At 43.6% G+C, this 25,135-nt stretch overlaps 1 protein-coding gene across 2 annotated transcripts; it reads right to left on the bottom strand.

Moving 5' to 3' along the window:
- Positions 1-77: 77 nt before the first annotated feature.
- Positions 78-24,811, bottom strand: LOC139109181 (follistatin-A). 2 transcript variants are annotated; one of them, XM_070668055.1, is made up of 7 exons: positions 24,467-24,811; positions 15,234-15,566; positions 9,756-9,944; positions 9,417-9,635; positions 8,806-9,042; positions 3,652-3,972; positions 78-2,884 (listed from the first exon to the last, which is right to left on the bottom strand). In XM_070668055.1, exons 1-7 carry the CDS (start codon positions 24,492-24,494, stop codon positions 2,769-2,771), a joined length of 1,443 nt encoding a protein of 480 aa, XP_070524156.1. In that variant the 5' UTR covers positions 24,495-24,811; the 3' UTR covers positions 78-2,768. The 2 variants fall into 2 exon arrangements, with proteins under 2 accessions (XP_070524156.1, XP_070524157.1); XM_070668056.1 differs by lacking the exon at positions 24,467-24,811 and adding an exon at positions 16,793-17,478.
- Positions 24,812-25,135: the final 324 nt, after the last annotated feature.

The following is a 25,135-nucleotide window of genomic DNA, read 5'->3' as shown; positions in this document are numbered from 1 at the left end:
CTTGAACTAACATATTTTGTTACCGAGATTTCTTAGTTTAACGACTTTAACGGTTTAATGCAGTTTAATAAGTGGGATTACTCTTGGCCTTTTATTTCCAACAGATTCACGGTCACGGTCACATCGTAGGCTCGACTAACGCAACGCTTGGTACGTAAACCGAAAGTTGTTCATATAACTAAAATAAATTAAGTACAGTTTGTTATTACATAAATACTATTAATATGTGAGGGATAGGACGGAAGCATTTGGGCGATCGATGATGCTCAAGTCGAGAAAAGTCGTATGCGCAAGATGAGAAATTCTGCAATATATATCGCATACGGAATAAATCCGCAGTAAATGTATTGTGATAATCTGTAATTTTTTTTTGGTAAAAATCGTGGCAAGCTGATAACAATTCGTTACGTGTCATAGTCATTTTCGATCGCCCATACACATTTTGTCTGAGCCATTAATCTTCTGTCGTGCAAAGCCGAATAACAAGTGCCGACTTACGTCAGTCACTTGATTGCTTCTTTAATATGCTACTTTTGGGAGACACTGTTGCGCTTTATGCTAATCTTACGAAACATATTTCTCCTATATTGCGATACTGTAACACAATGCGATCGGTATTCATTGAAGTTGAACATAGTGACCGAGGCTGTTTTGAGATCAAAAGCGAAAAGGACTTTTTTCAGCAAATTTAACGACGCCCTGTTGAGGAAAAAAAATATAAGAAAAAAAGAGAGGGAAGGGGTGGAGGGTGAGGGTACATAATGCCAAAGTTATATGTCTGTTGCGTGGGAAATTGAACTTGTTCATTTAATACCAATTACTGGTCGTCTTCAGCGGAACGTTTATCTTACGACTGTTAAAAATTTTCTTCGCCAAAGTGGCACGACTTTGATGGATTAAGTGACATTGATTCGTTCAACGTGATGATAATTTCCAGCAGTTGCAAAATAAACCGTTCCGCCGAACACGATTGTTAAATTATAATAAAATCACACTGAGTTATGGTGATGCGACAGATTTTATACAATGCATTTTCGATTATGTACCGTCCCCGTTACTTTTCACTTTTAATAATATTTAAGATTATATTCTTCTGATTGGGGTTTTTTTTTTAATTTTTTTTTTCTTTCTTTTTTATACTATTTTAAAATTAATATTTCTATTAACGAAAGACACGTTACTCTTTTACTTTATTAATGTGTCGCGACATTTATCATTGGCATATATTAGAAGGTCTCTATCATATACATATAATATTGTATATGTATATATACAGGAATTTTATATATTTTGCAGAATATATATATATATATATATATATATATATATATATATATATATCTATATATATATATATTAGGATCGTTAGGATTAAATTGTCGATTTGTTAACTTTTAAATTCTACTTTACTTTCCGTAACGAAAATTTGACTGGTATTAATAGTATTAACTGCAATTTTTTTTATTCCTAAATATTTCGAAGTAGTAAAGCCTCTAATTAAAAAATATATAAGAAGAATATATAATCGTAAAAACACATATAATTAAAAAAAGAAAAAAAAAAGGGTCTACCTGTCGTTACATATGCACGATATTTACTCACATTGTCGAATCTAAATTTTCTTCAAAAGAACAGAGAAAAATGGATCACTGATTTTGCCACATAATTATATAAAAATCATACTAATTTTGCTGAGAAATTATATATATACATATATAATTAATTTGATGCAAATTTTGGTATTGCTAGTATTAGTATAGGTATAATGTGAAAGACTGCTATTCGCTCCGAGTTATTACATGTATTTCTCGAAACGAGGAATATTATCACACGCGTTCTATGGTCATTTATATTATCTTTCATATAAGACTATGTCAGATATAATACGTTCATACGATATACGCTGTACGCACGCACGCATATATACGTTCATATCCACGTCTACACATGTGCATTACACATTTGCGATTCATATTCTTCAACTAATATATATTATAGCGGGCTCGAGAAAGAATTAGGTGCGTCGATGAGGGGGGTTTGAACAATCTTCGATATAATTGTAGATATGTCGATAAGTATTCGTACAATTTCATGAAATTCGATTACTTGATAATTGGCGCAGAATAACGTGATTATCTTTATTTACGCCGTGCTTGTGGAGAAAATAACGAACAACGCACTGCAGGGCTCAGTTACAACATAGATGTCTCAGGGGAAGGGGGAGGGGGGAGAGGGGGGGAAGGCTTAAACATTAAAATAAATATATCCTTTACGTTAAATAAATACATTGTTTACATTAAATAAACCGTTTTTTTCTAACTGTCTTTCCAAGTACTCGTGCATTTTTTTTATTATTATTTTTTTGGGGGAAAATTATTAAGTGTCTTCTATGAGCGTTTAAATACCTTAGTGTGATTCGTGTGTTAATTCTTTCGTTCTTAATTAAAGCAACTAGAACATGATCTTGCTTAACCGTCCTCTGTTCTGAGTTAAGCCTCATGTAGTTTCCTCTAATCTATTTGTTACAAATAAAAAGTAATAGATCGCGCGTCGACGCCGATCCTCCGAGTTCGCACTTCACCGTTCTTTTTTTTTTTTTTGTTTGTTTTTTCTTTCTTTTTTTTTTCTTTTTTTTCTTTTTCCTTTCTTTTCTTTTTCCCCGAAGCTGTCGTGAGGTATGAGCACCTAATTAGACTTCTAAACTAAAACGGCGTCGTTACGGTCATCGGTCGCTTTTCGTTGGACATTTCGCTTCTCAAAATTTAAAGCTACGAGAACGGTACGGAATGGAGGCCGTACGGAGATTTGGCGTAATCGTCACCACTCACTTTTGCATCTTCGTCCGCCAAATCGACCCCGTAGTTGCTCGAAGTGTCATCTTCCTCTGTGAAAACAGAAGTAAATTACTGAGCAGATTATCGGGAAGCATCGTAATCGAATATGAATTTCTACCTTTTTTTTTTTTTTTTCTATTGTTTTAATATTCGTGAGGTTAATGGACGTGTAATTGGGGTCAATTACGCGACACGTTAAGTGAAACGAAGACGAGTGGTTACACTTCGCGATCCACGAATACCCCACGAGGCCAGAATCGTTTGCGTTTTTTTTCGCGCAGTTTATCGCTTATCGTGCGAGGACATTCGTTAGGCAATATCGAGGCGTAGGCGCGCATCGAATACGATTCGGATACAGCGGCCACGAATTTCATGCTAGATGATCGTAACTAGAACAGATTATAACTGGACGTTTACGACACGGGTGACTCACTCATCTCGCGGAGAGAGATACAAGTGACCGGACCGACGGGTATACATGTAATAAGATCTCTAATTGTAAATGACATACTTATTTTTTTTTCCTTTCTTTTTTTTTTTTTTTTTTTAATTATAGAATTATAAAAAGTAAAAATCATATATATATACGCGTATATTTACTTTCACGTTGAACGGCATTGTCCGCGAATATCGAAAAGCGCATCTTCGGCTCGCAGACTTTATAGTCATAATCAATTCAATTAACTTTTGCTATTGCGAAGATCGAGTCGTCCTGCTTCTCCGGCAAAATATTCTTTGATCGCTCGTAAAATCGACGTACACATCGGTTAGGCCGCTGTAGGACGACGCTAAGTGCTGTTAATTAATATTAACTCACCGACATAAAGAGGTGCCGTGTCGTAAGCGTTACAGGGGCCCGCGTGCCGTGTCTCAAGTACGAAGCCGGTGACACAGGCATCCTTGATAATGTGGCACCAGCTAGGATAAGTGATGTTGTTTGTCGCGCACAGCACGGTCGTCGCTGGATCCCGGTCCCGGTCTCGATCGCGATCTTTGTCACGATGCGACCTATTCCGGACGCGTTCCCGTTTACGCGGGCAACGATAGGTGCAGGTCACGCAGCGTGGCCGCCCGGACTTCATCTCGGACAAACAAGTCTGGCCCTCCCGGCAGCGTATCTTCGTGCAATCTGCGCTCTCTGTGGAAAAGCAAGCCGCGAAAACAATTAAGGAATTTTAACGAGCAAAATATATCGGATTCGCGGGCGTAATTTACGGTTAACAAGTGCGCAACGCCGCGCGTTACAACACCCCGGTTGCCTCACGGCGTCGATAGGGCAAAATGCCTTCGTACGTCGCGCGGCGAGTGATCGCTTAGAACCCAGAGCCGTTTCGCCGCTATCGTCGTAGCTGATCGTCGGCAATTATTTTTCAGCGTACTCCTCGCCGCGGCGAGGAGCGCGTTCGATTCTTCCACCGGGCGAAAAGATTTCCTCTCCGTCGGCGTGACACACTTAATTCGCCGCGCGATAACCGGATAATTTTCATTCGCCGGGCTCGCGGGAGATCAATCGGAGGCGCGCAAAAATCCGTGCCGCGTTAAATGTCAACGAGCAGCGAGATGCATGTGCGCCGATCGTAATATGTATGCGCGTACGTGCGAGTCCTCCATTGACACGTCGAAAAAAAAAAAAAAGAAAAAGAAAGAAAAGAAAAAAAAAAAAATAAGCAAATTACTTAGCGCCTTCGATGGCGAGGGTAAACAGCCGGGCCATCTCGAGTGGAGGATCTCGGCGAGCGTAAGATCGGAGAAGAATGGAGAACGTGGAAGAACGCGGGGAGGAAGAGGCGAAAGAAAAGGTGGAAGGTGGCGAGAGAGAGAGAGAAGGCGACGATGAAGCTCGCGGAAAGCTTATGTGCGCTCCGGTGCGCGGATCGCGTATTTACAGACGCGTGCACTTTCGCGCCTCGGGTTCTTAAATCCGGAGGAAGGTGATTATTTGCATCGCGACACCTCGTCGTCGCTAAACCGGCTGTGTTATTTACTTATATTACGCGCGCGTTGTGTACGCCGTGCCTCATCCAGGCCCGATCTTTTTCTTTTTTCTTTTTTTTTTTTCCTTTTCTCGTTCGTACGCGAGCGTTTTCGCAGCCGCGAGGAGAGCTCGAGCTTTCAGGCGTAATTGATCGACGCTGTCAACCGGCGTGGGGAATGATACGGCAATAAAAGCAACTAATATCACCGCGATACGGTGCCTATTTATTGAACGCGCTCGTCGGGATATTTACCCGCGAGGAATACTCGCGATAAGTATAATTAGCGCGAAAGGCGCGCGACAACGCATAAACGCGTGACGTAATAATCGTGAGAGTAATTACGAGCGTGTTTTTTGCCCTGTTAATCTAGCTGGGCGATATCTGCTCCGTCGTTTAACGATTGTTAATGGTTAATAAAGCGATAGCCGGGCAGTAGTCGGCGATACCATTGTCGCGAGGCGCGGTGGCAAACGCTGCGAATTCGGGAACGCGTCGAAAAAAAAAATTATTGCGAAAACGCAAACGGCAATGTACGGAAACGCGTATCTCAGCTAAGTGGAGGGACACTCTGGAAAAGCAAACGCAACATTCGCAGTTGTCGCGCGAGCGTCGTACGCGCAATCGATTTCTTCTCACGACAATCAAGCGCAATCATAACGTCCATATGGCCGCGAACGGGGCAAACGTTCCTTACGGAGGTGGATTACGTCTGGTATCGAGATCGCGTTTAATTAATACGTAGTATCACTGATCGCGGCGCGGCGTACGCGGGCCCCCCTCCTCCCCCCCTTAAGATACAGGTAGAAAATCAAGTGGTGAAAAACCGCGCACGAGAGACGTTCGGCGCCCAAAGGTAAAAGGAATAGGTGACCCCGCGCCGAGCGCTACCATAACGCGCCGGTGAAAGAGAGCCCCGGATACCCTATGCAAAAGGCATTTCGATTGGAGGCATGCGACGGTGAATGTCGATGTTGAGACGCGGACACGTGGATGTTGATACGGTTGCGAGAAAACGAAAAAGGGAAACGGCGGAGCGAGATGAAGCGATGTTGGTCCCACCGGCCAATGGGAAGAGGGAAAGAAAAGGGCAGGATGGAGGAGGAGGAGGGGGAGGGGGGAGGGAGAAAGAGACCGACTCGGGAGGATATGGAGAAAGCGAAGGGGATAGACAAAGAAAGGAAGACGGTAGACTCTTGTGCCGGTCTAATAAAAAAAGAGCTTAGCACGGACAGCGCCGTGCTTGGCACTGGCCAGACGCCCGTGGCCTCGCCGAGCTGCACCGTGCCAGTGTGCACGGCGTTACTGAATACTGTTACCGAGGACCGTGTCCAGACTCGCGAAGGGATGCTGCGGTTTCTTGTACAAACTTTACGGAGCCGCGCGCTCCGCCTTATTGCCCCTTTTTTTTCTTTTTTTTTATTCTTTCTTTCTTTTTTTTTTCTTTTTTTTTCTCTTTCTATCTCTCTCTCTCTCGATTATTTTCTATCTCGTTTTCTCCCGTTCTCTTTCTTCGTCCCCTTCTTCGTTTCTGCGCTTTCTTCGATTTGCATTTGCCGCCGCTTCTTGTCTTCGTTATTTCTCCATCGTTTTTCAACAACACGATTCTCCGCTGATTCTCCGGGACCCGTTGACGTTTTTCTTCTCCCGTTTCTCTCTCTTATTTTTCAATCTCAAAAAGACGATACGTACGCAGGCATGTCTCGCGCAGCCGTTACCATGCGACCTCATGCGAGATTCTTCACCTTGTTTACGTCCAGCTTCAGATTCCTCTTCATCTCGCTTAAAACTAATAAACGTAGGTGATCTCGGTAACCCAGCGTCGTGCAGGTTCACCAGTTCCCTCAAAGTGGTAGCGAGTGGAGAACGCGAGGTGAAGGGAAGGAGAGGGAGGAAGAAAGAGAAGGGTGAGAGGACAGAAAGGAGAAAGAGAGAGCATATTTTGCCGTTGAAAACTTTTAAACAAGAGCATTGCCCGGTTCCACGTGTGTTTTGCGGGCAGTTCATTTTGATTTTATTAGCACTAAAGGATTGGCTTGCGAAGCGAAGTAAAAACACTTGAAAAACAAATAGCTCACTTTGCACCGATGGGAATAAAATCAGTAGCGAGGAACGCTGACAATTTCCAAACGACAAATTATTATCGCGACCGACACTGATTATTCAGTGCACGAAGAATATTAATTAATTAAAAATCAAAGTAAACAGCGTAAAAAAAAAGAAAAAAAAAAAAGTTCTCTTGCATTTCAAAATTATGGAAACGTAGAATATTTTTATTTCATCGTCCCGCAAAATTTTATAAAAAAAGAAACTATTTCTTTCTTTAACAAGCGACATTCTCAGGAATATCCGATGCAACTATTTTCGTATGCAATACTTTCGTGCAACGTTATGATATAATATTTCTGACAATACCCGCGCGAAGCTTTCACATAGCATTTTTACGCGAAAGAAAAAAGAAGAAAGGAAAAAAGAAAAAAAAAAAGGGAAAAGAAAAATCGAAGCTTTTGCGAGACGTTGAAGTTGATCTACTATTTCTCAGTCGTATTTTTTATGCGGCGGTGACCGATTTCAGCCCGTTCCCCTTTGATCGGAATGCTGACCGATGCCGAATTCTATCAACCGAAAGTTATTTTTAATTCGGCCCGGGACCCGAGAGTGGGAGGGCCACGAGGATAAGTGTCGAAAACATAAAAGACTGCGTGTCTCGGGTTTTAATATGTACAGATATATGTGGCTACACTACGTTACGTGCATTCGACACGCGCGTGTGTAAGAAGGGACGTACGCGCGTCGGTATGTGAGTGCGTGCGTGCGTACGTGCGTACGGGGCGCGATTGTACGCGTGCACGTGTGCGCGCGCGAAAGGTGTGTAGGTGCATACGGTGAATGACCTGAAGGGCAAGGACGTTACAAGGACACATTTGCGAACTTAACAACGCACGGCGCATTTACGATTACGCATTACGATTACTTGCTTCTCACGCTGAAACGTACCGGCACTCCCCATTCTCGCGTTGGCGAAAAGATCAAAAGTGAAAAACGAAAATTCGCTAAAATAGCACGGGAAGGGAAATTCGCGGCGATAGGTACAATTTTTATCCGCAGGCACGACGAAAAATCGCTCGCGATAATTTATATACTTTGCGCATAAATTCGTTCATTCGACGAGAGAACGATTTCGATTCCGCCGAGGAGGCAGATGGTTTTGTACGTTCGAAAACTTTTCCGACGCGAGACTTTGCGAGAGGAATTAATAAATCTTTGTAAGGTAATTGCGCGTATCCCCGCGCGCGCGTTATGCATGTGTGAGAGAACACTATCTGAAATAATCAAGATGCCAGATGGTTGTATGGATCGCGTGATATTCCTTGAAGGATCCCAGATGGGTTCCTGGAAAAAAATCTGTCAATCTGACTGATAATCGGCGATCGTGTCGTGTTCCGAGCTGAAGGCTTATGACAGTTTCTCGACAGGAGCGAACAGAAAATGAGACTCTTTGTCTCTCCATTCGGTTCACCTTCTTTCGTTTTATAAAATAAATTTTTTTTCCCTTCCACGGTTCGGCCGATCGCGGCTCTGGTCGATGAACTTCCTGGAACGATTTTATGATGCTTTCTTTTTTCTTTCTCTCTCTCTCTCTTTTTTTTTTTTTTTTTTAACATTTACGCTTATTTTCTCGTCCTCTTGTAATATCAGACATTTGTGAAAAGCACGGCGGGCAGGAGTCATACCTTGTAGTCTCATCATACATCGTCGCAGTCGCCGACTTCGCGAAGCGGTCATTAATTCCGAGATAATTTATTCCGAGCCACGAAAGCTCTATATTACTGTATCGCTATATTATTTAGATCAATTGACGGAGTTTTAATTTTTTTTTTTTTTTTTTTCCTAAATTCCACGCGAGCCTTAAAAATAGCTTTACATATTTAGTTTCGAAAAATAAATCTGCACACGCGGGCAGGCGTAAAAGAAGGGAAAGAGAGCGAGCAACTTACGTTTGCAATGACCCTTATAAGCGACGGGAATGGCGCGACCCGCGCGGCAGGCGGCGAGTCGCAGGTGGCAGGCACTCTTGTAGGTGTTTCCGTCGGCTCCGCAGACGGGGCGTGCGCCGGCGACCTGGTGCGGGAGTGCTTGGGGGCACCTGCGGGCGCACCTCACACAATGAGGGCTTAGGTTCTGGTCCAGCAGACAGCTCCGACCTTGGCCGCACCGGACCCGTGCGCACGAACCTGCTCGACACTTTGCACGTTATTACGCACAGTCGTAAACCGCCTTCGTGATAGATGCATTGCCTTTCTTCATTTTTTTTTAATTTTTTTTTTTTACTCTCCGCCATTAACCGCCCCGGTCTCTATCATAATTGCGCGCTTCCGTTTGTTCAGTTACGCGGCCCGAATCGCAAAGCTAAGATTTTTTTTTTTTAAGCGGCCGTAACTAATCCCGAGTATCGTACTTTATTCTATTAATTTTAATTGTATTAAGTTTCCCTTTTTTTTTCTTTTTTTTTTCGGGGGGAAAAAACAATGATTATATGTTAATTAAAAAATTTAAATCGTGTTTCCACGGCAATGCAAAGACGATCAGCTTATTTATACATACTCACTTTGGCAGTGGCCGTTGTAGGCGACCGCGAGTTCGTGACTACCCTTCTTGCAAGCTCGCTTTTTGAGTCTGCACAGGCTCTTGTAACTCTTGCCGTCCGTGCCGCAGACCGGTCCACCACCATGCGGTGCTTTACACTCCGGACTGCACACGCACCTCGGTCTTCCTCTGCGTACCACGCACTTTTTTCCCTCCTCGCACCTCACCTCGGCGCAGCTCTCTGTCGAGTGAAATGCAATTCGTAGCCGCGCGGCGGGTTGACGACGGACGTGGCGGGATTCACCGGTTATCGTTACGTTTTTTAGCGTTCGGAAACGGTACGTAATAGCTTATCGCTCACCTCGGCAAGGACGACACTGCACACCGCCGCCGAGCACTCTCCAGAAGAAGAGACTTCCGCTGTCCAGGTCCTCGTCGGAATAAGCAGTCGCCGCCGCTGCGTTCGACGCGCAGCAGTTTTCCTTCGTGACACCTTGCGACAGCAGTTCCTTGCAACGGCCGTTACTGATAGACGACCAGCATATACCACCTGGCACAGATTGATCCACATGAATTACATGAATTACCCGCATGACTTACAACGCAGGATTTCCTTTCGATCAAATAGCAGAACGAACGCGCGGCATTATAAATGTAATCAACGAAATATGCGGTTCGCGTGCTGTAATTCTAGAACAGTTAAACCGAACGTGGTACCCCCACGCTTTTAACTATTCCTCGGGAATAATATTAATAATGCTGAAGCTTGGATCACTTCCAAGTTTATGTTGCTGAACTAGCCGAGCATGTGCTAGCGCTGCTCGATGATTCATGCGCGATCACACGATATGTTCATAGTTTTGCAATCGGTCGGTTGTGCAAAGCCACGATTTAAGATCTTAGCTTGTACGTATAATTATAATTCGTGTAGTTTTCCACGTTAAAATTGAGCATTTTATTTTCTTTCCTTCTATCTTTTTTTTTTTTTTTTCTTTTTTTTCTTTTTATCTTTACGAAATAGCTTTACTCTCCGTCAATAAATTTTCCGCGCCGTCGGTTCTGCGATACGATTAACTAGTCATTATTACAGTTTATCATTCGTAATTATCAACGATCTGCAATTACTGCATCGAGCTGTGCTCGCGCGTTTGTCGCTAAGAACGGAAGAGGCGGCGAAACTATTATCATTGTCTCGTTATGGGGTGAAAAGGAAAGTCTGGCAAACGTAAAAACATTAATATCTGGATTCGATATGGCGCGACGGGATGAGATATGAAGAAAAGAGGAGAAGAAAGAAAGTGGGAGGAAAGAAAGAAAAAGAAAAAAAAAAGAAAAAAAGGGAAAAGAAAAGAAAAGGAAAGAAGATGATGAGAGAGAAAAAAGAGAAAGGTGAAAAAAGAAGGAAGAAGCTGGTGGAAGAGGGACGCACGGAGGATGGAGGGCAAGGGCGAGAGCAGGGAAAAAGAGGAGAGGAGAGAAGAGAAAAGGGGGAGGAATGAAGAGAGGAATGAAGAGAGGAGAGCGAAGAGAAGGGAGAACCATGGTGCAATGCCGAACGGCACGGTTTGGCGTGTCTAGACCGCGACGTAGCCACCGTTTGGCCCAGTTACGCCTTTCTTCCTCGTCTCTACTCATTCTTCAAATCCCCATTCCTTCCTCGCCGAGTTTCCTCGCTTTTTACTTTTCGAGCCGCAAAACGCTGGGCACCGCCAAAAATATTCGAACGATATTTCCTGAGGCCAAGGTCTCGGGTATTACCTTCGTCGGCGTAATCCAGCTCGATTGTCTTTCATGCGAGCGTTGAAAAAAAAAATCCATACGCGCGAATAAAGTATTAATTGACTTCGTTACTCGGAACGGTACGCTTCGCATTTTTTTTCAACCTCTGTTAACGATACGCGAGACGATTTAAGGATATTACAAAAATCTTCAGTCTATTTTGCTAAATCGGCTATACGTGTTTATCACGACGATGGCGATAAAAGAAAGAAAGAAAAAGGAAAAAAAATTATTGTAAATCTGTTTGTAGTATGTAATGAATATGCAAATGCGCAATCCCTTCTCGCTTGTTTATGAATCTCGTACACAAACTTTAATCGTCTTGGGCTGTTCCGGTATATACTGACAAAACAACACGGGATGTCGCGAGATCGTGCGGCAGCAGGTGGTAAAAAGATCGGTGCTTGCTGAAGCAAGCGCTGGGCAGGTATTCGCGACGTGCCGTAGGGGAGACGAGTTCTTGCCCGGACAAGACGGGCACGCGGTTAGTTATCAAGGCTCAGAGATTGTCCCCACGTACACGGCAACTCGACCGGTTGACCAAAACCACAAGATTCCCCTTTTTGTTCGTCTCTTTCTCTTCTTCCGATCCTACTATTTCCGATCCTCTCGCGTTCTCTAGCAATCCCGAAACGTCTATTCTAGGAAAAAAATATGTCAACCATGACGTCATGGTCTCAGGCACACGCATACATACGGGCGAACATTTTGACTTGTTCGACTATAAAAATCATCATCGACGGGAGAAAGTACGATGAATAAAGATTATTATTTTCAATATCTCTCATTTATGCGGTTCTAAAAATTTATTTATTAGAACGAGAGACTCCACGCTTAGAGTGGACCTCAGTTATGCTTTTTGATTTAGTTTTATTGTTCAAAGGTGTAGAGTTTCCTTCCCCCCCGACTTGACGTCGTAAAATTTTGCGTTGTGTTTAATTATCGAGCTACAAAATAAATTTTTCGAACAGGAGCGCTCCTCGTTTCGTCGTCCGGCTACGATCTCGCTCTATCGCCGCCTCAATTGACTTTGAGACTTGTGACTTGAATTATGTATAGGCTTTGCGTCGAATGAAGCGAATTAGTATGTCACGGGTGCCTTCTTGCATGACAATGTCTTTGAGATTTTCAAATATTATTAACTTTCTTCGCGTTGAATATGAAAGCCAAGTCGCACGAGCGCGCGTGCACGCACGAATAACTCAAGTGTTTTATCGTGGGCTCACCATCTCTCAAGACCGCTGCGCCTTCGGTCATGCTCGTCTCGAACTGTTTTTACCATACTCTACCCATGCGAACGGATACGGATCCGAGGTGCTAATCCGATGCATCTATACACGCCCAACTAATAGAACCAGTTTTATACGCACTGAAAACTAGCGTATATTTTCGAAAAATACTGCTCCCTTTCCTCTTTTCCACGCGGTATTCGTACCGATTTAACGTTATCTTCTCCTCGCCCGAGCCCAAACATATCGGCATGCCTAAGACTTATATAATGCCTCATGTCTTTGCACTTTCAGCTTTATCTCAAGGCGCTCTTTAATTACGTCGCAGCGCGGCATTTATCTAATATTAGATTCGGTAGGACTGGAGACGGAATACTTTGTCTAAAAAAAAGAGTGTATCTCTTTTAAATTTAATCTCCGTGCGTATAACTTTTTTTTTTTCTTTTCTCTTTCTTTCCGCGGCGCGTTAAAAATTTTTCTATCGCTTCTCAGTGAGAGGAGCTGCGGGCGCGGCGCAAGCTGATCTCCAAAAAAGAAAAGAAAAAAAAAAAAAAATTCGCAGTAGTTCTCAAAATGCAATTTCTTTATTTATCACGTGCGGGCCCTTCCTTCCTCCTTCACGTCCTTCACGGGACCCACAAAGTCTCCCGTCCCCGTCCTTCTTTCACTCGGTGGCATCGTCCGCACGTCTAGAGGCTGAAGCGCCTCTCGTTGATGCGGAGCACTGACCCGCAAACTGGTTCCTCCATTACACCAGGCTTTCTTCCCCCTTCCCCTTTTCTCTCACTTCATCTTTTCTTCTTTCTCTCTGTCTCCTCGCTTCGTATACCCTTCCCCTCTCCCCCCTCCCCTCTTTATTTCTTCTTCCTTTTCTCTTTCATGCGTGTGCGCGCGAGCGCGTGCATGCATGCATGCATGCATCTCTTCCCTCCCCCCCTCCCTCCCTCTCTCTTTCTCTCTCTCTCTCTCTTTCTCTCTCTCTCGCTTTCCTTACGTTTCAACGTGTCCCTTTTACTTAGCTTCTCCGCATCCATATCAGACTCGGCAAAGCTTCCTCCCTTCCTCTGCGGAACGATCGGTCTCCAAGAGTCAAAGATTCGGCAAGAGAGAGCGCTAAAACGGACGGCGCTGTATCGCCTGTAGTTTGTATCCGCGTCTTTAATCAGCTAGGCCTTATTATTCCTCGCCATCTCCTCTCCGACGCTCGCTAAACCGCTTCTACGCGACTTACTCGCGTCGATCGTCCCCACCGAGATCAAATTGCGAAGTAACGTAATTCACCCGGTAAAAAAGTGAGCTAGCAGTTGTTTACGGTATGTCGAATTAAAACCAGCTCGTGCCGTGTGCCCGATGAACCGATCTGTGCCTTCGAGTACCGAAGGGAAAAAAAAAAAAGCACGCTTCATTTGCAATCCGCATGCGTCTTCATCCCGCGGTCTATGCACATTCCGCGAATGCTTTTCTAAAATTATCGGCGCGAGTGTCAAGGAAGTTTTAAAGCTTCGCCGAGTCTGCGTTTTCGGTCACCCGTGCCCGCGATTTCAAGCGTCATCGTCGGCACAAGCGTCGATTTAATCGTCAGATTGATTCGCGCTTTATCACCTATTCGAAAGACGGTCGATCGCTCCGTACAATTCTACAAATATTCAGCGTTGTCTTTAAGACTAATCGCACCTGATCATTAAGATCGTCTCGTCGCCGATCAACGTTCCGGCTAAAACGTCGGATCGAACGCGCGTTTAATTACACGCGAGGAAACAAACGCGATAAATTATGCTTTCGCCGAGATGCCTTCGATAAACGCTTTACGGCGATATTAAATTCGGGAGGAAAGGAGATCGCGGACAGAACGACGGAGATCGTCGTTGCAGAAAATCGAATCGTCATTCGCGTTGCCTTTCACGTGTAATTCTTCATTGCTGATTATTAACAAATAAAATGAGAAGCAAAAAAAAAAGTATTTCGCCGTTTCGCTTTTGCTGGGATCCGCGAATCGTCCGCCGCGTCGCAAAAGCGCTAAATTGACGAACGGCTAGCCCGCAACGGCAAATTGCGTTGTTGAAAATTATAGCTTAGTGAAATCAGAAATTACAAATTGCACACCAAGATCTTACAATGTTACAAATTGCTCGTGATAAAGACAGCCTTCATCGTACAAAGAGGAACCCAGTGTCTAATGACATATGTAGCTTATCGAAAGAAACTTTATTTTAATATCATCACGAAGTAGAATATCGCTCCAGCCAATTTTATATTAAATTAAATTAGATTAAATTAAATTAAATTAAATTATGGTAATACTTAAAGTGCGTTTTTCAAAGTGAAAATATTGACTCAATTTAAATGATAAATTAGAGGATAAATTCTTATTAGATAAAATTTCTTTATTATTAATGTAATCATTATCGTGTTAACTTTTTTCTTCTTTTCTTTTCTTTTTTTTTTTTAATTTAATACTGACATACTTATACGAGAGAAAGGGAGAAATAAAGTGACGGGGAAAGAAAGAGAGAAGCGAAGGTAGAAAGAGACATAGAGAGCAATTTGTACATTGGACTACAGGAAAATCGTTAAACCGATAGGGCGAAGTTTCATTTTCCAACCTCGTTTAGAAGAAATAATTAGCAATGAAAGTTCGCGCGGGAATTAAGTACATTAGGCTGTCGAGCAACGATGTTGAGCGATTATTGCATCATTATTTCTCGCAAGATTTATAACAGAGTAACGTTCGAACGAAGGCTAATTTTTTTTTTCTCTCTCTTTTCTTATCATCGATTTGTCGCGACGCGAGGATAGAGTCGACATAAATACCGCCAGGAAAAACCACTTACCCGCCGTTGAATGGATCTGGAGCAGTAATCCGATTAGCGATACCAAGAGGAAGGTTCTATATGGGGATACCGTGATATCCTGCCGCAAGGCCGTCATCTCAGGCGGCCCGCGCCAGGTGCTCTCCCGACGTGCCGCTATCCCTGCGGTGAATCTCACCTCGGCTTTCTCAACTTCCGCCTTCGTTCCCGCCAGGTCTGCAACGTGCCGACTTCGTGTTTCACATTTCATCTGCTTGCGCCGGCTCTTGCTCAGTTCGGAACCTTTGTTTTCATCGTGCGAAAATCGTGGCGGTGGATCGTGAGCTACGTGCCGATATCGATTCACTGTGCTCCCTGACAGAACGAAATTTGCATCACAGATTCGGCTTTCTACAATACATATACATACGTCGCGGGCATACTCTTTTCGAAGCGCATCTCCGCGTACGCGGCACGGCTCACGAGCGTTTTCGGAGTGGAAGTTTTATCCCTTTTGCATCGAGCTAAGGCGGCATGGTTAAACGAGGGAATTTAATTTTCGCTTCACCGTGGTCACTGCATTTTTTACGCCCGCTGCACGTGTTCTACCGTGGACATACACAAGTTATCGTCGTTACTGGGAAATTTACTTTTTTATTTTATTTTAATATTTTTTTTTTTAACGAACGGTGCCTGTTTATGGAAGTTAAAGTAAATTATATGTATTACGGTATATATATATATATATTTTTTTTTTTTTTTGCGGGTAATTTGTGAGTAAAAGTTCCTCGCAAATTAATATTACCACGACGTTACTCAATTTTCTACGGTTTTTCTCTTCATTTTTTTTCTAGATCGCTTGATAAAAATTAATAACTTTTAATAGCCGTTTAAATTTTCTATACCGCCTAGCACTAAAATATCACATATATATTGCGTTTTTATCTGAACGTTTATAGTTTTGCCTGTGTATTAATCGGCACGTTTCCTTTCTCTCTTCATTTAACAGTCACAATGAAAAACGTTACGGAACTTCGTCATCTCGCAAATTTTTTTCATTACTCAAACGTCTTATCTTTCGTGTGCAAATAATAGAAATGAGGTTTCCCAACGGTTTTCCCTCAGTGTTGAATCCTGTTGAGCCGCGTAATCTTGCAAAGACTTGCACGCGATTCTTAAATCGCGTTCACGTATTACGACGAGTGTGAGACGCGAAAATGGATCGATTCAAACACCTGTGGATGGTTCGAAAGTTTCGCGTAAAGTGTAATGGCAGTATCGTTTTATATCTGCCCCGTCGGGCCGGGACGCCCCGCGAATATTTATATCCTCGTTTGATCAATCGATTGTAGCACGACACTTTTGCGAAGCCACCAATCGCGAGTTACCGCGACACGTGGTGTACGCGCAATTTAACGAAACGCAATTGCACATCGCACAAGCAACGACTTTTCAAGGATCCCCCCGTGTTACCCGACAAACACATGGTACAACCAACTTCCGCGGCGTCTTTCACGCCTCGTATTTTTCAAGCGATCGGATCCCGCAAAAATTTTTCCCAAACCGGATACACAACGGACCGTAACCCGAGCGCGATTTACCTCAGCATTCTCGACGTGGATAGATGCCGTTTCTTATCTATTTCACGATTATCGATGCAGGCCGCACTCGTTAGATTCACGACATCGCGATGTCGATCCTCTAGGAGTCCCGTCTCGCGGGCGCGGAACGCGCAGATTTTAAGTCCCTCGTAACTAAGCGCGCGAAAGACTGCCCAGGCAAATTAAGAGGAGCAGTCGACCCAAGTTGGTAGTCAGCGGCAACAGCACAAGGCGAAACGTTTCGCCGTATGCCGAGCGGAGGTCTGCAAAAGCAGCCTGCACACGCGGTCCGCGCTGTGTTGTATCTCGTCCCCACTTCGCTTCTTTGAACGCGCGATTGGGACGGTGACGACGGTGGTAGCGGTGGCGGTGGCGGTGGCCGATGGTGGTGGCGGTGGTGGTGGTTATGGCGGTGACGGCGATGGTGACGGCGACGGTAACGGTGACGGTGACGGTGACGACGGCGACGGCGATGACGACGACGATGACGGCGACGGCGATAATGACGGCGACGGGGAACGGGAATAAGAGCGAGAATGACGGCGGTGGGAGGGACGGCGATGGTACTGGCCATGGCCGTGGTGGTGGCGATCGCGATTGCAGCGATTATTTATCTGTATGCGCCATGGCCCCTCGGTATGCATGCCCCGCACATTTTTTTTTTTTTTTTTCCTCTCTTCCCACCGGTGGGCTTCTCCCTCCCTCCCACCCCTTTACTTCCCTCTTTTCTTCTTTTTCATTATTCTCTTCTTATCATTATTCTACTTCTCGTTTACCGTGCTATTTACATTCCTCTTTTCGCATCTGCGCGCGCTCCTCGCTCTTCCGTTCTCCCTACAGGATGCGGAATCTGCTTACGTCGTTCCGTAGCCGGTTACGGGCTTTTGTCCTTTTGCGTTCGTTCCGCGGAAGTTATTAAACAAAAAAAAAAAGAAGAAAAAAAAATGAATAAAAAAGAAACAGAAAAAATTTGGAGACAAGCACTCGGTAGTACCTTGCTCGTTTTTTTTTTTTTTTTGGGGGTATTTTAAGCTTTCCAATTAATTACATTTGAAGCGCATCGAAGTAAATTATTTTTAATAATTGACTTTTGAGAGGAAAGATAAACGCGTTATGTTTTGATGGTAAGGGCCGACGACGATTGGTGGACGTACCACTGGCCTATATCTTTTTTATATATATCTCACGACTTGGTGCGGGTCGGTTTGGTGCGCGACCTCCGACAAAGCCTCCCGGAGCACATGGCGATACCGAATCTGCTACTATACATATACTATGTACTCTTTGAGATACACCTCGTTTACACAACTACCGCTAAGTTGCCCCACTGTAGATACTGCGTAGAGAAACGGACGAATAAAAGACAATTACATCCTCTTTAATGTGTCGCAACGTGCCTCTCCTATTTTTTTTTATTTTTTTTTTTAATTATTTTAATTTTATTATTTTATAATTCTTCCTCTCACGTTGATCGAAAAGCGCGACCTCGAACGAGTGCGCACAGATCCGACTTAATCGCAAGTTTATTACGTTCTTTACATTTGCATAACTGCAAGAGGAAAAAAAAAAAAAAAAAAAAAATATGATATAACCCGACCGCAAGGATTAAAACGAGAAGAAAGGACCCGAGCAACAATCGCAAAACTCGCGTACATATATTATATCATATTCATAGAGTTTCGTACTGCCTACGAGAAAGAACGTTGAATATGTTCATTTTTGTGTGCGAGGTCCGTGTGCCTTTTAGACATCTGCTTACGTCTAGGTCAATAGATTGAGATTATAGTATATTACCGGGACAATCGGAAGCCGCAAAAGGTGACGCCGATTGTGAAACGAAACCGCAAACAACGCGTTATAATTTTCGGAATAGACACGCCGGGCGAAAGCGTATCAATAGTTCGTTTTCATCCCCGGGCGTGCATGTCGAAAAAGCTTGTAAATTTTTTAGCAAGCACGTCCCGTCCTGGTCCTAGTCTTCCATATTTTTTTTTTCTTTCTTTCTTTTTTTTCTTTTTTTTTTTCTTTTTCTCTCCTCGCGATGAGTAGTCTTTTCGTTGGAAGCAGCATCGCGCCGTGCAAAGGTAACCATTCGCTAACTGCGGTCGGCAAGCGAAGCGAGACTGAATATATCGTTGTTTTGCCATGTCTGCCGACAGTCTAGACTCGCAGACTCCTCGAATCCGGCCATTCGACGTCACCGAATGGAGCGGACTTTCAGAGACGGCGTGAAATTCGCAAAACACCAACCGGGAACGTCGTGTTTTGCTATCGGGCGGGCAGGTAGACGGATTCGAGCCGGTCATTTTTGCCCGGCTACCCCGCCAGTCGATAAATTCGGTCTTGCTTTACGCAAGATTACATGCGCACTCAACGTTTATTATATAACGCACGGCCGATTCCTGACGGCGTGCGTGTACACGCGGGTGGAATTACGCACGGAGTTATGTCAACGGGGAGGCCTCTTTCAGTCCTCGCCGGGGGAAATTTATTATTTCGCGCTCGCATGTGCGAGGAGAGGTGGCCTCTGCACCCGACGGATTCATTTTCGCGCGAGATTTTGCTCAACGCGAGAAAGCGGCTGAAAACGTGACGAGCGCGAGGAGGGGAAAACGTCGGAAGACACACCGTCGGGGATCCATCTCGCCCGCGGACGGGATACGTAACTTTCCGTCTGCATCTGCGATAATATACCTAACTACTTCACCGCCGCGTCTTAGACACACTTTCCGAGCGGCTCCAAAACCGCCGGGTTACGGCCTCGTACTCGCGTTTTCCATCAATTGTTCTTGCCGCCACATTCAAACGTCCTCTACACTCCGTAATTCCTACCTCTTTGACTCTTATAATTCTCGTTACGTACTTTTTATTTGTTACCGGCTTTTCATCTCTTTATTTCTTCTCCTGTTCTCCGGCGTTTATTTTCCTTTCAAGGCGGGGGCAAGAGCCCGTAAGCCACCCGGTGCGTATTCTTCTAACGTTGCACGCCGCGAAATCTTTAAGCTCGTCTACGAGCGGAGACGTCGGCAGCGCGAAATAAAATAGAACTTTTTTTTTTTCGACGAAAAAGGGACTTTTTTTCTTTTGCTTGTCCTTATCGCGCGTCTCGCATGCTTATTTGCGTATCATTTCTGCAGAGGCTGCGGCCTATTGTTAGACGCTGTGTTACTTTGGCGTAGATGCGCATGATTGTGGTCAGATATTACCCACCATTGACAATGGTACTTGCATAAGCTATGGGTGCTTGGCCGAAGAGGGCGAGAGACGAACGGAGAAATGGGCCCTCTCGGCTCGGAGATCCTGAATGGTAATGATTATAGCAAATTGCTCTTGCTTGGCTTGGGGTGCCTAATAGCCACTCAGTGGGGTTGTTGAAACTGCTCGCCCCTTCGTTCAACCTTTGATGCCCCCGACCGCGAGTCAACCCTTCAAAACTTGATTGTTTCTACCCTGTTCCGCAGCGCGTACCGTTCCCTGAAATTCGTTCTCCTTGGATGTTCTCGATACGTCTTATCGACGTACACATTTTTCTTCCCATAATGCGCCCGGGGGCGGGTCCCTCTCTAATTTGTTCCTCCTTCTTTCTTTTTTTTTCTTATTTGTCATGTATTACGAATTTAGACGCGATGTGACGTAATTACAAAAATCGTTTTCGTTTCTGTGTAATTTACAGTATCGGAAAGTGATTCTGTATCTTCGACGTTTTACTCGTAACTATTTTTTTTCTTCACGGAAACGCGTTTAATTTTTTTTTTTTTTTTAATTTTATCCGCGTTTAAAGCTACGTGCGATTATTGGGAAAGAGATGTAAAATGTTTATGACGGGTTTTAATTGGAAGAAGTACGACGACACGGGCGGAAAGCGCACAACGCGCCGTCGTCGCGTCGTCGTAGTATCAAAGGATGAGCAAGCGAAGGAAAGGAGGAAAGGCGAGTTAGGCATGGAGAGCGAGGCATATGGATCGTGTTTCAATGGACATTGAGATATTAAACATCGAGAGCGAGGTATGTGGATCGTGTTTCAATCGACATCGAGATGCCGTCGGCGGAGAGAGTTACCGTTAAGGAATCGATAACGTTACACTTACGTGCAGGCCGAGACACGTGCTTCGGTCCGTGCACCGATAACTGCGCGAGTTAAACAGAAATTGTACGACGATCGAATAACGATCTCGGCGATCGACGTACATTAGAAGTCTTCGCGGGACGGTGCCTTTCGTACGTCGGCGAAGGAAAGAAGGAGAGAAATAACGCGGAAAGCGGCTGGAAAACGGAAGGGTAAAGAATACAGGGTGGAGAAGCACGCGCCTCTCGCTTTCTTGCACGTGTTACTGAAATGCAGAACTAGAGTAGCAACCCAATTAGTCAAGAATAAAAGGCTGAATGTAAGAGAGACGAGGTTGTAACGTGTCTTTTTCGAAAAAGAAAGAGCGGAAGAGATAAAGAAAAGAGAGATGAGGAAGAGAGAAAGAGAGAGGGAGAGAAAAGAGAGAGACCGCGGTAAACATGCTACATAACTCGCTTTCGCAACACTGTGTGCACGGCGTTACATCGACGATGACGACAGGCGATGGTCGCGTATAAGTACGTACAGTACAGCATGTATGATCGTGCGTATGCGGGATTACATACGGAGCGATGTGCCGCATTTATGTAGCCCCGTCTAGACGGCCGTCAGACGTATTATTGGGTTCACGTAACTCTGCGCTACATAGCTATCGTATTACCTATGTTATGCGTGCTGCTCGCGCGCGCTCGCGTATGTACATGTGCCGCGAGTCCTGGCGCGGTAGCCGCATACGTGACGCTCACACCCTCACACACGCCCAGTGATTTTAGCTTCAACTGACGTAACTGTCGCTAATTACGCGATCTATTCTATAAATCGATTTGACGCGCCGCTTTCAATTGCCACACGTGTAAGTTATATATATATATATATAAATTATATGTGTGCATAAAAGAACATTCGCGCCTTTGCTGGTGTGTGTGCGCGCGCTGTAATCATTTCCTGATAACGGGGTCAGTCACCTGTACCATTTTCTTTGTTAATGTATCTCAAAAATTCTCACGATACTTCGAATGAGTATATATTACCGGCAATTAAATATTAAAATTAATTTGGCATATTAAATATCGCGGATATATTTGTTCCCCCTTTAAATGAAATCAACGTACGTGACAACGTATTCATTTACGTTTACGCTTCGTGTAAAACCTCCGCGTTCGAGTCTGCGATTAAAATAAGGTCGGGCCCGTGCCCGCCGCGTGATCTTTTCATTTTTAATTTTGCCAGTTTCTTTACGGTTATTTGCGACGCCCTATGTCATCTTTTCATCCTACTCTTTTGTTCTATTTTTCGTGTCCTACCTATGCGATATTCTCGTTTCTGACGAGTCACAAGTGCTCGTATCAAAGAATGTGACTCGTTTTCTCGGAACTCATCTCCTTCAACGGCGCAAATCTATTTATAAAAGCTTGGAGCTCGTAATGTGCTAAATGAACAGGTTATTCGCACATTACGAACAACATATATACATATATATATATTTGTTTAAAAAATTATTGCAGGAAAAAAAATGCAGAATCGATCAATGTTAACGTGGAACGAATATTTAAATTAATTTTATTTTTAACGCATTGCAAATATATATCTATATATTTATATGCGTGTGTAATAATTACCCGTGGTACTTAAGCCATACCTTGCGACAGTATTAATGTTTATAATATCGATCTTATCTCGCGTGGATCTTATATCATACATGTTTTGTCTCTTGACAAATTACTGAGACATAACTAACTGACATTTGATTTGGATCGCTCGGGATATTAATACGATCGCGATCGAGCTCTCGTGTGTCCGATGCGACAGTGATTTCCTGAACGAAAAAAATCACATTCGATACAAAGAGACGGCTCAGGCGGCGGCGGCGACTTTTTGCCGCGGCCAAAACGTGGACAACGGTCTGACGAGGAGCATTGCCGTTCAAGTTTGAATAAGATATGGGTCAGGGTGATGGAACACAGACTAGTCTACGAAACGGGGAAAAATTATTTGTTACGAATCGAACAAGCCCTCTCATGGATCAACGATCTCGGAGGAATATTTCTTCGCGCGTTGCATAAATCAGACGTTCGTGCAATATATTCACTTTGATATCGTCGCGTTGTACCTTCAATGATAACGGCACCATTTCGAGGTAGTCCAACGTCCAGATATTTTTTTCTTTCTTTCTTTCTTTCTTTTTTTTTATTGCGTACTGAGAGAAGCCGTCAGGTGTACTCGCATCGTGTTTCATATAATATCATCGCGACAAAACATTTATTCTTCGATTGTTAATTAACGCGAGCACATAGCCCACGCACGCTCTTTGATAATATAGACACGTGCGGGAGATAGGGGGCAGAAGGGGGAGGGGGAAGGGGTGTACTGCAAAGCGTATCCTGCACTGTCTACTGGCTGCTACTTCATGCGTGCGTCCGCATTCCTAGCCCCTACAATTACAAACCGCGTAAAGGTACACACGTATGCACATACGCGTACGAGTGTACACGTTTGTCTATTAGAACGCGCACGGTGGACAAATGCTAACAACGGCCACGGATTATTACCCAGCCAGAACCAAAACCTTTGTTGTTTCCGTCGGCGCAATACCCGACATCCGGCCTGCCGATCAAACGCAGTATTATTTTCATCATTAAAGGCTTTTGGAATCTAAAACGATATTTTTTTTTTCCTCTGTTTTTCTTCTCTCTTTTTTTTTCTTTATTTTTTTTTTTTTTTGGTCGACGTTAACCTCGACCGCATAAATCCCTGGGTTCGACGTGGATTTTAAACCCGACAGTTTTATTATGCGTCGATTACGTTATCGTAAGTGGAACGTAATAGTTTTAATGATGTCAGCGATTCTTCCTCTCACGATTTATATTTTTTATTATTTTTAATTTTATGTTAAACTTCCTCGTTTTATTTCTTTTTTTTTTTAATCACGATTTGATCTTAGAAATAAATTATTATATTATTATTATCACGACGCGCATAATTGTTTGAGAAAGTATTTTTTTTTTTTTTGCGAGAAGTCTGAAAATTAATGCGTAACGTTGTGCACGTGCACGAAGAAGGGAAGATACTGGAGGAGTATCGGAAGTTTTTATGAAAGGCACGAACGATAGATTTTACAACGCAATTCGAAACGTAATATTACTACTTGCTAAACGCATATGGTAGCCGCATTATTGCACTTGCAGGTCGTAGAAATACGTTTCATTATTGATCTCATTACACGTATGAAATTATATATCTGGTCATCAGTTTTCTCTTTCGCCCACGTACACGCGATCAACTACATATTATTAAGATATTTATAATCGAGCGTTGTTATAATTATTATGACTAATCTGTCCGGTTTAATTAATATACATATACATATATATATTTTTTTTACCCTGTAAAATTTTTTTCACCCTGTAAAAAAAATATTATATACATAATACTTTCGTTACATTACATGTACGATGCGTGGACGGACGTAAGCAATACGTAACAGGCAAAGAAATGCATGATGCATGAAAAACAGAGTCGATCGATTGTCAAATGGATAGGTCGTTTCGGGAAAATATGGGGAAAAATGAGAACGGTCAGATTCCAAGTTGATTCTCTTCTATCTTTACCTCTTTCAGCGTCAGTAGAGAAATGCATCAAGGCCAGACGAGGCTTGTCCACTAATCCACTAGACTAGAGAGAGCCAAAAAATGGCTGACAGGCAACAAACGAGAGCCATTTGTTAGCACCGATTTGCTCTGACGTTACCGTTGTCTAGACACTCAATGTCCAGATCCGCTGCGATTCTCTTCCACTGCGCCTAGTGTGCGAGATACGTTTTGTGCGTAAGCTCCTCGTTTTTACATTTCGCCCGTATTTACGTAAGAAGCGCTCTAGAAACGTCTTGAAAATAACTCATTACACATTATTAATTTTAACATAAAGAAAAAAAAAAAAAAATAGAAAGAAAGAAGAAAAAATTTGTTTTATTCTCACCTTGGGAGGAACTCTCGCCGATTTTTTTTTTTTTTACGTACAACAATTAAACCCGTGATACAGTTTAAGACTTTCTTTCGAGGCTGCTCGATTCCTTTTGTTCCTGCCACGCTGTGGTCCGACATTTTACAAGCCCTATAAAATTCGCGTACGGCCCGGAATGGAAAAAATAGTGTAGTGCCGAGGCTGAATCCGCGAACGGGCACTATTAGCTTCAGGTATACCAAATTCAGATGCATAAAACTGACTTTTTATCGCGGTGGACGGAAAAGGGACTGGACTTGAGCCAGTGATATTTTCGT

This window comes from Cardiocondyla obscurior, linkage group LG16 (assembly GCF_019399895.1).
Source record: "Cardiocondyla obscurior isolate alpha-2009 linkage group LG16, Cobs3.1, whole genome shotgun sequence".
NCBI lineage: Eukaryota > Metazoa > Arthropoda > Insecta > Hymenoptera > Formicidae > Cardiocondyla > Cardiocondyla obscurior.
The sequence above is the reverse complement of the archived record's forward strand: the minus strand, read 5'-3'. Positions and strand labels throughout refer to the sequence as shown.

Bases quoted from the DNA above. Each gene is read 5' to 3' on its own strand.
- LOC139109181 (XM_070668055.1), bottom strand. From the start codon at position 24,494: ATGCATTTCTCTACTGACGCTGAAAGAG. The intron at 9,043-9,416 runs GTGAGTATGTAT...AGTGTCGAGCAG, and splicing joins CTACAACGGCCACTGCCAAA to GTTCGTGCGCACGGGTCCGG. The intron at 2,885-3,651 runs GTGAGTTAATAT...CTGTTTTCACAG, and splicing joins CACGGCACCTCTTTATGTCG to AGGAAGATGACACTTCGAGC.